This window comes from Poecilia formosa, unplaced genomic scaffold (genome assembly GCF_000485575.1).
Source record: "Poecilia formosa unplaced genomic scaffold, Poecilia_formosa-5.1.2 Scaffold759, whole genome shotgun sequence".
Taxonomy (NCBI): Eukaryota; Metazoa; Chordata; class Actinopteri; order Cyprinodontiformes; family Poeciliidae; genus Poecilia; species Poecilia formosa.
Genome location: NW_006800698.1, coordinates 64230 through 76819, shown reverse-complemented (window position 1 = coordinate 76819; position 12590 = coordinate 64230). Strand labels below are relative to the sequence as shown.

The window sequence follows — 12590 nt, the reverse complement described above, 5'->3', positions numbered from 1 at the left end:
TTTTTTTTTTTTTTTTTTTTTTGTAGTATCAATCCTATAATTGAACACGACATTAAAGTCCCCAATACATAGCATTGCTCCCTCTGCTTCCAAATTAATGAGATCAAATATTTTTTTAAAGTATCTTGTCACTTTCTGGAGGGGCATATACAATTATATATAATTATAGTAGTGTAATTAACTGATTTTCCAATTTGCCCTTTATCATTAGGTATCTTTATCCCTTTCAGCATTTCGAACTTTACATTATTTGAAATCAATGTCATAACTTGTTCCTATGACATTGAAAAGGGGCACAGAACAATGTGGAAATACAGAAACTCTGTAGTTTTCTTTAAAACTCCATTGGCATCTGGAAGCGGATCTTTCGGTCTTTCAGAGTCTTTTTAATCCCGGAGTAGGATTTGCGTTTTTCTATTATCTCGTTGGGGTCAAAAAATATCCGCCTCCCCTCGACTTGGATTTTCTTTTTCCATGCTTTTGTCAGAATTTCTTCTTTGGTTTTGTATAAGAAAATTGACCCGGGGGCCCCAGGTGGTGGTTTCTTTCCAAGGCTTTTATGAGCCTGCTGGATCTGCAGCTCACGGTGGAGTATCCACTAGGGTTGCCACCCGTCCCGTAAAATACGGAACCATCCCGTAATTGGTTGTTAAATGTAGCAAATCGTGTCCCGTATCGGTTTAATATGGGACGCGATTTGTTCTGTATTCTACAAATGTGTATGTGTAATAATAAAAAAGTACTAGGCTGCTCCAGTCATTGTTTCACTCACGGTGTTGGTGTTGCGATATTGTGCCCAACTGGGTAACACACAATAACCGACACGCTGCCGCTGGTTCTACTCTCCACCATTTCTTGAACTGATTCGTTGTCTTGTCCAGCTCATATTGCAGCGTCTGTCGTGTCCTTCCACTTCAGTTAGCTTCTCTCGTAATTATTTTCTTTGCTGTTTTAAGAGACTCAGAATGGCGTCCTTTGCTTCCGTGCTGCACTCTTCCAACTCTGCTATACGGCCCTGCGCCTCAGTGATGTTCTGTTGTTGTTTCTGTATTTCCACATTGTTCTGTGCCCCTTTTCTCTTAATTTCTTCTTTAAAACCCATAAATTCTTCACCTCTTCTTTGAATTTGTCTTTGAATTTTACGAGGTCCTCTGTAGAGAATAAAATCATTAACTTCTGGCTCGTTGTATTTTCTTGTCCTCCCGGACTCAATGATGCCATGCGTAGGAATAAAAGCCACATAGAGATGACAGTCATACATTTTCAGAATTTATTCCAACATTTAAAAGTATAAAATCACATTGACAACACAGACACTTCAAACACACTAAAACAGACACCTGAGACAAATATCAATCAATCAAATGCAGCAATGCATTTCAAGGTGCTTTACATAAAAGAAGAAGAAAGAAAGAAAGAAAGGCAAAGAGTTTGGAGAGTTGCAAAAGCAAATCTAGTTTGTTCCTCACGTGCACAAATTTTTATAGTAAAGGCGTATTCTTCTCTTTAATTTATTCAAATAAGGCGTATCTTTGCTCATCCAAACAGGAGCTGTCTCGGACCCTCTTAAAAGTTAGAAACTCCCTACAATTTGTTTTCAAGATCAAACATCTTGAAAACATCTAAGCAAAGTAGAAGCAGAGCTTTTTCCTTCGCTGGCCTGAACTCATGATGTTTTATGGCCTTTCACAGATCAGTGTGAAAGCTGGAATTTCTCCTGATTCTTTCCCACACAGACAAAGATCAGAAGATCAGAAGATCTAGCAGGCAATCTGCTGTAACTACAGGTAACTACATAGAGCAGAGCAGCATAGAGCATAGGGCTGCTGTTATTAATCTGAAAACTATAATTAGGCTATTTCAATCAAGACATATTGTTAACAACTAGGAGAGATTACAAATTAAATTATGTGTTTTACAAACTGCATTCAGTGTTACATCAGCTGTTTAAATCTCATCAAGGTGGTCAAAAGAGTCACGACCCCCTGTGAATGTCTGCTCAGTCCACTAGCTGTGTTCTAAATTACAGAGAACTACACGCCAAGTTATTTTAATTCAACTTATGTTTCAATAAAAATATCCTACATAAGAGATTGTGCTGTTTGAACCATGGATATAATTTGGAGCGAATTTTCTTATTTAAAACACTAGTAATTTTATCTAATATTGAACATGGTTAAGTTTTTACAACTAGCATATTTTAAATTTATTTTCTTAATACCTCCTTCACCTCCTTTTTGAAGTCTCAAATTTCCACCATGAGGGGTGTTTAGCCCCTCTAGCACGGCCTGGAGCTGCTTCGAGTCACCGCTTTCTTATTCCATTTGCTCAAATTTGGAGTCGTGTTCTTTGGGCATTTTCTTCCTTACGCTTCTCTGCTTTACACCCTCCACTTATTTCGTGTCTGATTCAAGTCGTGTTTTAACTTAGGGAGGGTTTTTGTTTCTTCGACAAGGGAGCTCGATCTTATGCTGCCTTCTTGCTCCGCGTCCACCAGAAGTCTTTATTTTATTTATTTTGTAAATGTGGTTCAATTTCATCATTTATGTTTAAAATCATGAAATGGGTTTGATGTTTCTTGGTATAAAAAAAATGAATTTCAGAATACACTGAATACACTGACTTCAGTGTATTCAGTGTTGATAATGGTTTATACTAATAAAATGAGTGGTGGTGAGTTTTAGCACTTTGTAGTTTGTTATTGTCCACAAAAAAGCCACACATTTTCATGGCAGGTTTGCGTATACTTTCACCTGTAAAATATGGCGCCACACCTTTTTTGTGTGTATGCACACTTAATACACGAGGCTCCAGATCACCACTGTGATTAAACATAGTTGAATGGGATTTTGCAGGCTGAAAGAAGAATTTGCAGAGCAGCTCTCCTGTGTGAAGGCTGAACACCTCAGGGTGTTGGAGCGTCTGCAAGCCACCCATGCCCTGGAGCACTCATCCTCCAAGGTGGCAGAACTGAGCAATAAGCTCAACAGCCAGGAGGTACAGGTTCACTCACCCACCAGCGTAATTTTAGTCCCAAGGTGAAAATCTATTCTATTGCTTCAGCTCCCCATCTTCTCTCAGGTAGCAATGAAACACCTGCAGCAGCAGCTGAAGGAGCTGCAGGAATGTAAAGAGGCTCTCTCCATCTCCAGGCGCAGAGAAGAAGTTCTGCAGAAGCAGGTGAGCAGCTTGTTTTCTGCAGGTTCTACCAGTCCCCTGCTCCTCAATACACTTTTAAAATAATGCTTTAAAAGTATTTATACCTCACCAACTTCCTCATATTACAGCTCCAAACCTTAATATATTTTCATTGGTTTTTAATATTTTCTTCAGTTAATGAAGAAAATATTTGTGTATATTCAAAATATGGAGTAGGTTATTTCTTTTATTGAGGGGTGTTCACAGTGTTTCTCGTCTGACCTACACTAATATAGTGTAGGTAAAAAGTATTTGATCACACATCCAAATTATTGGAATCAGGTGTTCCATCACTTCCATGGCCACAGGCGTATAAAATCAAGCACCTAAGCATGAATTCTGCATGCTTAGGTGCATTCTACATGCACCTAAGCAATGAAACACCATGACTCTTCCAACAGTTCCAAGAGGAACAGTCATGTTCCTCTTCCAACATGACTGTCATGAATGAATGTCTTTATGGACCTTGTTGCTTTGTGCTCTGGTGCACAGAGTCTGGTGTGAATGAGCTTGACTGGCGTGCACACATCCTGACCTCAACCTTTGGTTCAATTAGAGCGGAGACTGAGGCTGCAAGGAGACTGACCTTGCAAATATGCTTTTGGAAGAATGGTCAAAAATCCCCATAAATTCTCCTGTGGACAGCCTTCCCAGAAGAGCTGAAGCTGTTCTAGCTATAAAGGGTTTACCAACGCCATATGGATTAGGAACACAATGCTCACATGCGAGTCAAAGCATGTGAGCCTTGACTTGTGAGAAAATGTGGCAAATAGAAGAGAATAAAAGTGGAAGAGTGGCAAATAGAAAACCAATGTAAATATTTAAAAATACATCAAACACTATATTGCCAAAATACTGCCAATACATATATTGGCAGTATGTGTATTGCCAATGTGTATTGATTACCAATTATTGTTGGTAATCAGGACCTGCATCGTTTCGTGTTTGGCTTGTGTAATTCTTAATAATTGTGATCAATAATTTATTACGGAAATTCTTAACTATTGTTCAACCTTACAGTCAAATATCTCATGAATAACCTCTTTTTCTATGCCATGTAATCTTGAATTATAAGTAAATGATCAAATCAGTTAACAAATTATGATCAAGTGAAATGGAATACACAAAAAATTAACTTCAAGACTATCTTGACCATCTACAGAGTACACAACAGTAGATGCTTGGATCAGTTTTAGATTTTTTTTAATTTCTTTTTGTAAAAGTAATTAAAAAACAACCTACACCCATCATTCCCTGATGGGTGTAGGTTCATCAGGGAATGATACTAACGTCTGCTTTATCCATGCTGCTGTGTCAGCATCAGGACTTCACCTCCTTGCTTACTCTAATGTTCTGCTCATGCTTAGTTAACCAGGTTGCTGCAGGAGATGAAGGAAGCTAAAGAAGCTCAGAGCTCTGAGGTGAAACTTCTGTGCAGTCTGGAGAGGAAGATCATTAGCATGGAGCTCAGACATGAGCATAGAGAGAAGGAGCTGCAGCAGGTACCACAACACACACTTTATCTATTAGATGCTGACTTGTTTCTCTGCTGGCGTCCAAGCTGCCAGGACATGCAACACACCTGAGAGATGATGCACTGAGACCGTGCTTTGTTCCTGTTATTCCTAAAGCCAAAAGCACCTGTCACGAATATCCAGTTTGATATTCCTCTATCAAACTGGATAGAGAAATATAGTTCCATGATTATTTAATATATCCAGATATTAGCTGGAGGTCTGGATGTGACCTGTCTTTGCAGGTTGTTGCCGAAACGTTTCAGATGTCAACGGCTGACCTGCAGTCAGAAGTGGAGCGGTGGCGGCGCCTGGCTCAGGACAAGAACAGAGAACTGGACGCTTTCCGCTCAGAGCTGGACTCCATACTGGACATCCTGAGACATCTGCAGAAACACGGCGCGAACCATGGAAACTTCACCTTGCAGAGTTTGCATTGTAATGTTAGCCAGAACATAGAAGACACTGTTCTGTTCTCAGCTGAACAGAGACAGGCATTTTCAGGTTTTTGTATCTAATTTAATATGTATTAAAAAAAAACAAACATCATATATAATGCGTACGTGTATGCAGCCTGTTGCGGTTACTCCTCTCATTGTTTGATTTTTAAAAAAAATATTTTAAATATTTTTCAATTATTTTATTTCACCACTTTATTTTACTTTGCCAGAAGAGTATCTTCAACAATGTTGACTAAAAAAGTCATTATCTTTTTTCTTCATTATTGAGATACTTTATATACTCTGCTGAGCGCAACAAGTTGGCCGCATTGCTTACACCAGGGATCAGCTGATTGGGCTGAAACCAGCAGCCCAATCAGCTGATCGGTAGCAGTACGGTAGCACTGTTTATCTGTGCTACTGTAAATCCGTGGCACTGCCAAAGGCTGGATTTCAGCCTGATTTAGTCATTTCTTCATTTTGTCTCTTGTTGTAAACCTCCTCGCAGAAGTGTGCACTACAGATCACCATTTTAGTAGACTGTTGGTGGTGAATTATCACCAACAGTTTTTCTGTGCTGAAAATTGTTCAATACCATGTCTTCAATACAATTAGACATATCCTTGTCTAATAAGTGCTTAATAAGTAAAAGATCTAAATTAAACTAACACTCCAGTGAAGTATCAATTTCATAAATCCCCATTTTCTGCTTCTTTTGCTGAAATTAAGCAGTTTTTTTCACACTTTACTGTGAAACGTTGTGATGTACATGTTCTCGTCTAAAACCTTTTTTCAGTATTCTGAGGTGTTGAAAGAAAATTAACAATCGTTCCATTTTTCTGTTCCGTCACTGAGATAGTTACTTTTCCCATCTTTGCTCCAACTCCATTCAAACATTGTTTTTACACTTACAGTTATGCAACCACAAATCTTCCTTTACAGATCAATCTGATGACATCACAAGACTGTTTCCAGAGCATTCAGCTGGAATAGCAGAACCAAATAATAGTTTAGAAGTTTTTTTTTATTACAAACAGTACAATTTGAACATTCATTGCTGAGATCAAGCAGTTTTTCCCACTTTGCTGTAACTCCCCTTGCCCATCATTTGATAGTTGGAGGGTCCAGTTTTAAATGATGGTGGACATGGTCGACCATGCTCATGCTGGAATAAGTATAAAACCTTTCAAATTATTCTGAAACTATTAGATTAAAAGTTCTAGCTGATGGTGTGTCACCTAAAGCTTTGATTATTCAAGGAGGATATCACCCAGAGCTCCATTTTATTTGACTTTGATAAATAATTTGTGTCAAATGTAGCTGACACAAAGTTTTACTTTTATGGTGATCAAACTGTTTTATAACTTTATTATAATGCACAAACTGAGCAGCTTCTCACTGGTGCATACTCACTTTTTCAAAAATAAACTTGACATAAAAAACATCTAACCCCAGTAAACACAAAAAGTAACTTGAAGATCTGGTAACTTTGAAATCAGCAGCTGTGGAAGAATTGTTCTTTCTTCATATGTTGCAGGAACCTTAAGTCCATCCTATCATGTTCCATCCCTGAGAAGTGTCCAGGTTCCACTGGTTAGGCATAGAGTGGTGGCTGCAGACATGTGTCTTTGGTGCATAGAAATATATGCTTTCTTTTTATTAACACAGCTTTAAATGAAAGTAGGTTTTTTTGTCCTCCGTCTCTTCAGGTAGAAGGGCTCATCAGCCCTTGAAAGCGTGGCATTCCTCCTCACTGAAGCAAAGTTGCTTCAACAATCTGAGAAACCAACAAAGACAAAAACCCCTCAGTGCAAGCACACCACAGCTTAATATTGATGCACACATTATGTTCTTCAGCATATTATTTGCTGACAGTGGCCTGCAAAAGTTCATGGTCCTTGAACTTTTCCATATTTTGTCACAACCACAAACATGAATATATTTCAATGGAACATAATGTCAAAGAGCTACACAAAGTGTATCACACTCATCTACTCAATAAGAATGTCTATAACAGGGGTGTCAAACTCCAGTCCTCAAGGGCCGCTGTCCTGCAGTGTTTAGATGTGCCACAGGTAAAAACAGTGGAATGAAATGGCTTAATTACCTCCTCCCTGTGTAGATCGGTTCTCCTGAGCCTTGCTAATGACCTAATTATTCTTTTCAGGTGTGGTGCAGCAGAGGCACATCTAAAAGTTGCAGGACAGAGGCCCTTGAGGACTGGAGTTTGACACCCCTGGTCTATAAGGAATTCTATATTCTGATTATTTGATAATAAACTCAAAATGTTAAGATTGGTGGTTTCAAAGGATACTGTCACTTTGTGTTTAAAAAGACTCCTTTCAAATCATAGTACAGAAATAGTTATGCAACAACAAATCTTCCTTTTCAGATTCAGTCTGAGACTGTTTTAAGAGCATTCAGCTGGAATAGCAGAACCAACGAGGTGTGGTTGAGAACTAAGCAGCTCGTGCACATGCAAAAATGTTGATGTACATAAAATAATTTTTTTATATAAAAACATTTAAAACGTATGAAATATTTTAATTTTAATACTAAAAAAAAAGAACAGCCAGCCAAAGTGACTTTAGTTATTTGGATAAAACTGAGGAACTATTATTATTTATCATAATATTCATAAATTTCATAAATTTATCATAATATCATTAATATTCCATACCCTAATGTTTGCTCTGTGAAGGCAGAAGGCCCACATACACAAACGTAGCATTTTGACCCATGTGGCCTGAGAAGAAGGTCGTTCAGCAGGGTTTCATCCACCCGACCCTTCCTGCCGGTCCAGCTGGCAGAGGGCTCAGACAGGATGTACTCCACCTGAAACCTGACAGCGCACAACACCATGACTGTCTGAAGAGAGCAGGGGAACAAGGGAAAATAGCAGCTTTCTAGCTTAGTAACAAAGACAATCACTGTTCCAAAACTATGTCAGATTACAGTTTGGAGAGTATATTGACTCCATGTCAAAACAAAACCAACTGAAACTTTTACAGATTATTTTTCTCATTTCCCACAACCACCAACCCAGGTGTTCTCCAGAAAGAGAACATTTTATATCACCACTTTGTTTTACCGTTCATCATTAGCTGCCAGATCATCCAGTTGGCAGCGCCACAGTATGTCTTCCTCCTGTTTGTTGAAAAACAGCAGCTTTGTCGTCCTGTGAACACATAGATTTAAGTGATCATTTGTAATATCTGTCAACAGCAAAACAAAATACTAGTACATCTGGAAAAGTTTTTTGCTCATCTCAGAACTTTTATAGAGCAAATATTTCAAAGTTTTATGTTTTAGAATTTTAATGATTATAGTATAGGTAAAGAAAAAACTAAATGTAATGTTTTGGAACATTACAATATCACAGACCAAAAAACATGTTTTAAGGGGGCAGTATTATGTAAAATTGACCTTTTTGAGCTTTAGATCATGTTATAATGTTATAATCAAAAACATACCACATACTTTCAAGAAGCAGATATTAATATCTGCATTAACATGCGTAAATCTGAAAATTTTAAACACTTTTATTTACATAACGCAGATTATTCAAATTATGTAGACCTACAGGCCTTTCTCCCACAGATTCACCAGTTCAGTTCACAGCAGCGCGTCATTAACCGGACACCGGATAAAAGGTTTCAGCAACAGCAGACAGCAAAAAGAGTTCTTGTTGAAAATCAAATCTTTGCTGCTTTGATATAGACATAAATAGACATAGACATAAATACGTAGACGCCTCATTGAGTGCCGAGTCCTACGTTACGTCGCTGCCATCTTGTATGTGGCGGTAGAGCGATCAGAGTTCCCCAAGTCATGTGCTGCGCGGGCTTGTCAACACAAACTGGATTCATTGGCATTACCTTTCACAGGTAAAGAGCAGAATTACTTGACTTTGCAGCCAGAAACTAGCTTCTAAACAACAGAGAAATATTTCCTATGTAGCTAAATTGGCCCACTGATTGTTAGCATAGCTAACGTTTTCATACAGTGTTTTCTAATGAGAGAGAGCTGATGAGAAACCACTGTTGGAGGAGAAGTGGTCTTTAGACCAGGGAATTTTGTGAGGAAAGATCAGTCAGGATCAGAGCTGGAGCTGCTGCTGTTCTTCTGTTTCACAGCTCAGCTTCACAATGTCGAAGCTGAGCTCGTAGCATCTTTATAATTAAAGATGCTACGAGCTCTTAAACTCGGGCAAAACTTATTTTGAGTCAGAGCCCCAAAATGCTGAAAATGTATATTTTCTGAATGTTAAGGAATCAGATATGTATTTTCTATTACACTTCTGGATAATTTCTCTTTGATCATTTAGCCTCACTGGACTTCTCCCAGTTTGACCAGCAGACTGAAGGCCAGTGTTCCCAGTATAATATAAAAATATATAAATATATATAATATTTGTGTTTTATTGCACACTTTTATTGCATTCTTTCATTTTTTGTGTATTTAAATATCGCAATCTGAAGTGTTCGAGAATTAATACAGCTTATGTAATGAAATAAAAATCTCTTAGAATTTTTTCACTCTGCTGTCTATAGCAAAGAGTGACATATACTCTTGACATATACTGTAATAATTTTTTTTTTTCAGAAAAGAGTAAGAAAAATATGTAGTTTAATATTTGACAATGGCAGATTTATCAAGTCCTTTATCAATAAATATAAAAAAAATAAATACAAGAAAATACTTTTTTTTCCTATTCTTTCCTTTTTCTCTCTTGCTCTCGATGAAGGCAGACGCTTTTTTCTGCTCTGGGCTCTGGGCATAGATGCCCAGAGCCCAGAGCCCTGCTTGCTCTGTTTTTGTCCTGGCCTTTTCTATATTTTTGGAGCCTTTCTTTGCACATCATCCAAATCTACAAATTATGGATCTGGTCAAACGATCCAATTGATCAAATTTTTTGACGAGAAGTCTGGGCACAGGAGATTTCTTCACAGATTTCTTGTCCTGCGGGGACACATCCGGCAGGATTCACCCTGGATTTATTCATGATAACAGGATTTCTGCTGTTTGGAGCTTGTGGATTCCTGGGTTATCAACAAATTTGTGACGGACTTGGCCGAACTAGCGAACACTCAGACTGTTGATGTGGACAGAGATGAGGACTCTAAAACTCACTAATGGGATGGAATCGATCTTGGAGAAGTTGCTAGTTTCTATTCAGTGGAATGACCAAACTAATTTGGATCATTGGGAACTGTGATGTATCGGAGAGACTTTATGGAAGATTGAAATTTATAATCTTCGCGACCTAAGACATTCTGTTTCTGAATTGGCTTTCCCCATGTGGCCTTGGGAGGGCTGCATATTTCTAATCTCCTTGAAGATATGTAAACACAACGCTCTTCCCTCCTCACCCCCACCTGTATCCAGGGAGTTGCGAAGCAACCTGGCTTCATGGCCTTGACGTCACCGCCTTCACTCGGGCAAAACAATGTTTTGCCCATTGTTTTGTCTGAATATTGCTAATATGCCCTTTCCTCTTTTCTTTTTAGTTTTAGGTGGAGTACTCCCTATTTAACCCAGAAAAGTATTATTTTAGTTCATTAGTAATATAAATTGTGGAGTATGCACTATTTAGATTATACAGCCCAGAAATGGAATCAGAATTAGAATAACTACGAACTTGGAATCCAGAAATACTTAACAGGAACAGTTAGTTTATATTACTTTTAACCCAGAAAAGGAATTAGCTTCAGCTTATTTTATTAGAAACTGTAGAGTATTCACTATTTAGAAATGGCATTTCTAAATAGTGAGCACTTAGTTTACATACAGGAGCACTTAGTTTACATACTTTAGAACATTAGATTAGTTTTCTTTCCTCTTTTTTCTTTCCTTTGGTTTGTTATTTTGTTTGTATTTCCTTTTAACTCATGTAAAGCATTTTAATTGCCTTGTTGCTGAAAATGTGCTATATAAAAATTACCTTACATTAAATGTACATTAAATTATGGAATCATGTAAATATGTACTTTAATAAAACACTTTAAAAGTGTTCGTCTGTTCATCTATGTCAATATAAAAACTATCAGAATAATTTCTATCAAATAAAAACATTGTGCTCTTTATTCAGAAATTTCCCAAAACAATTAAATAATTACATCAACGTTAGAAATGCTCTCTGTAGTGCTTTCTTTGATTACCAAATATGTTAGTGTGTGTGAGAGAATGTGTCAATGGTATTAACTTAAAGGTATTAAAATACTTTGTGAAGTTCGGCCCATTTACTTGCATTAGCTTACTGGCAGATAAGCCACATTCAATATGGCGGACGCTGTGACATAACGCAGCAACGGGCCGACCTGTTCTATGAGGCGTCTACGTATTCATGTCTGTGGGGCCATTATCGGATGATAATGGCCCCAGTCATGTTTTCTGACGTAGTAAAGGAGTAAACTGATTGTTCCCACCTGATTGTGTCAACTTCTCGTAGAGCCAGGCTGATGAGGCGAACCATTGGCGTGAATCCTGTGCCTCCTGCTAACAGATAGAGGTGTGTGACATCACGAAGTGGGCGGAGGCTGAAAGTACCCTCTGGACCACTGACGGAGATATTTTCACCTTGGAAATCAGAAAACCCCAAAGTAAAACTGATTGGCAACAGGGATCAAATATCAAACAGCAACAAAGTATAAACCTTTACAGAACATTTTTAAAAGTAGAATTATTGTTATTATTAACTATTGAAAGGAAAACTTTCTAATAGTTGTTATTGTTGTTTCGTTTGATGTTGACCTACTTTTCACATATAAGAGGCTGTCTTCATCTGTTCAAATATTGTAAGGAGGAAGTGGTTCAAGTAGCAGATTTTCTAAATGGCTCTTAGGAGAAACTGTTCATCATAATGAGTCACTGTTTGCTTTCAAGGAAGACCTGAGATGTCCTCAGATATACTAAAATCTAATTAGAGGACACATGCAGATTCAGTAAAGACATGATGACACACAAACACATCGCCTCATTGTTTGACCTGGCTGTGACATACCCATCTGCAGGCTGTTCAGATATGGGGTGAAAACTCCATCGGGATAGACTTTAATCATGAGGTAGAGGTATGATTCATGTGAGGAAGATGAGGAAACTGGAACCATATTCTGATCCACTGGAGTGTATGGCCTCACTATCTCAGTACCTGGAAATATAAGTACATGCCGTCAAGTATTCTCACAATTTCTATGTTAATCATCACATTTGCCAAAGCCATTTAACTTTGACTTAGATTTTTTTATTATATAAATAATAATGTATTATTAGTTCACTTAAAACAAAAAAAACTTTACAGAACATTTTACATTTAGTGACACTTATGGAGATTTCTCTAAGCAGATCATCTTCATCTGTGAACATGACCAACACTCAGGTTTGTTGTTAGCTACCTTCAATGATAGCTTTGAGGTAGACATGTTTTCCAACAGCCACA

At 37.8% G+C, this 12590-nt stretch overlaps 2 protein-coding genes across 4 annotated transcripts in view; one reads left to right on the top strand and one right to left on the bottom strand.

Moving 5' to 3' along the window:
• cep162 (centrosomal protein 162) overlaps nucleotides 1-6637 on the top strand; it is a 76708-nt gene extending 70071 nt beyond the window's left edge. For 2 of the 3 annotated variants that reach the window (XM_016666629.1, XM_007543058.2), the window contains exons 23-26: nucleotides 2856-2997; nucleotides 3082-3180; nucleotides 4566-4700; nucleotides 4958-5827. In XM_016666629.1, coding sequence (XP_016522115.1) covers nucleotides 2856-2997; nucleotides 3082-3180; nucleotides 4566-4700; nucleotides 4958-5230 — 649 coding nt within the window. In that variant the 3' untranslated portion in view covers nucleotides 5231-5827. Of the gene's footprint in view, nucleotides 1-2855; nucleotides 2998-3081; nucleotides 3181-4565; nucleotides 4701-4957 lie in introns of all 3 variants that reach the window. The other variant, XM_007543057.2, reaches the window with a different exon arrangement.
• Nucleotides 6159-12584, bottom strand: LOC103131424 (cytochrome b5 reductase 4-like). Its single transcript, XM_007543061.2, has 6 exons — nucleotides 12547-12584; nucleotides 12156-12302; nucleotides 11581-11731; nucleotides 8244-8330; nucleotides 7833-7994; nucleotides 6159-6929 (listed from the first exon to the last, which is right to left on the bottom strand). The coding sequence occupies exons 2-6, from the start codon at nucleotides 12259-12261 to the stop codon at nucleotides 6875-6877; spliced, it is 561 nt and encodes a 186-aa protein (XP_007543123.1). The 5' UTR covers nucleotides 12262-12302; nucleotides 12547-12584; the 3' UTR covers nucleotides 6159-6874.
• Nucleotides 12585-12590: the final 6 nt, after the last annotated feature.

What these genes read in the sequence shown, in the direction of transcription:
- LOC103131424 (XM_007543061.2), bottom strand. Translation starts at nt 12,261, where the DNA reads ATGGTTCCAGTTTCCTCATCTTCCTCACATGAATCATACCTCTACCTC. An exon ending in CGAGAAGTTGACACAATCAG is followed by an intron (nt 8,331 to 11,580) that starts GTGGGAACAATC and finishes ATGTGTTCACAG; the next exon opens with GACGACAAAGCTGCTGTTTT. An exon ending in TTCACAGAGCAAACATTAGG is followed by an intron (nt 6,930 to 7,832) that starts GTATGGAATATT and finishes TTGGTTTCTCAG; the next exon opens with ATTGTTGAAGCAACTTTGCT.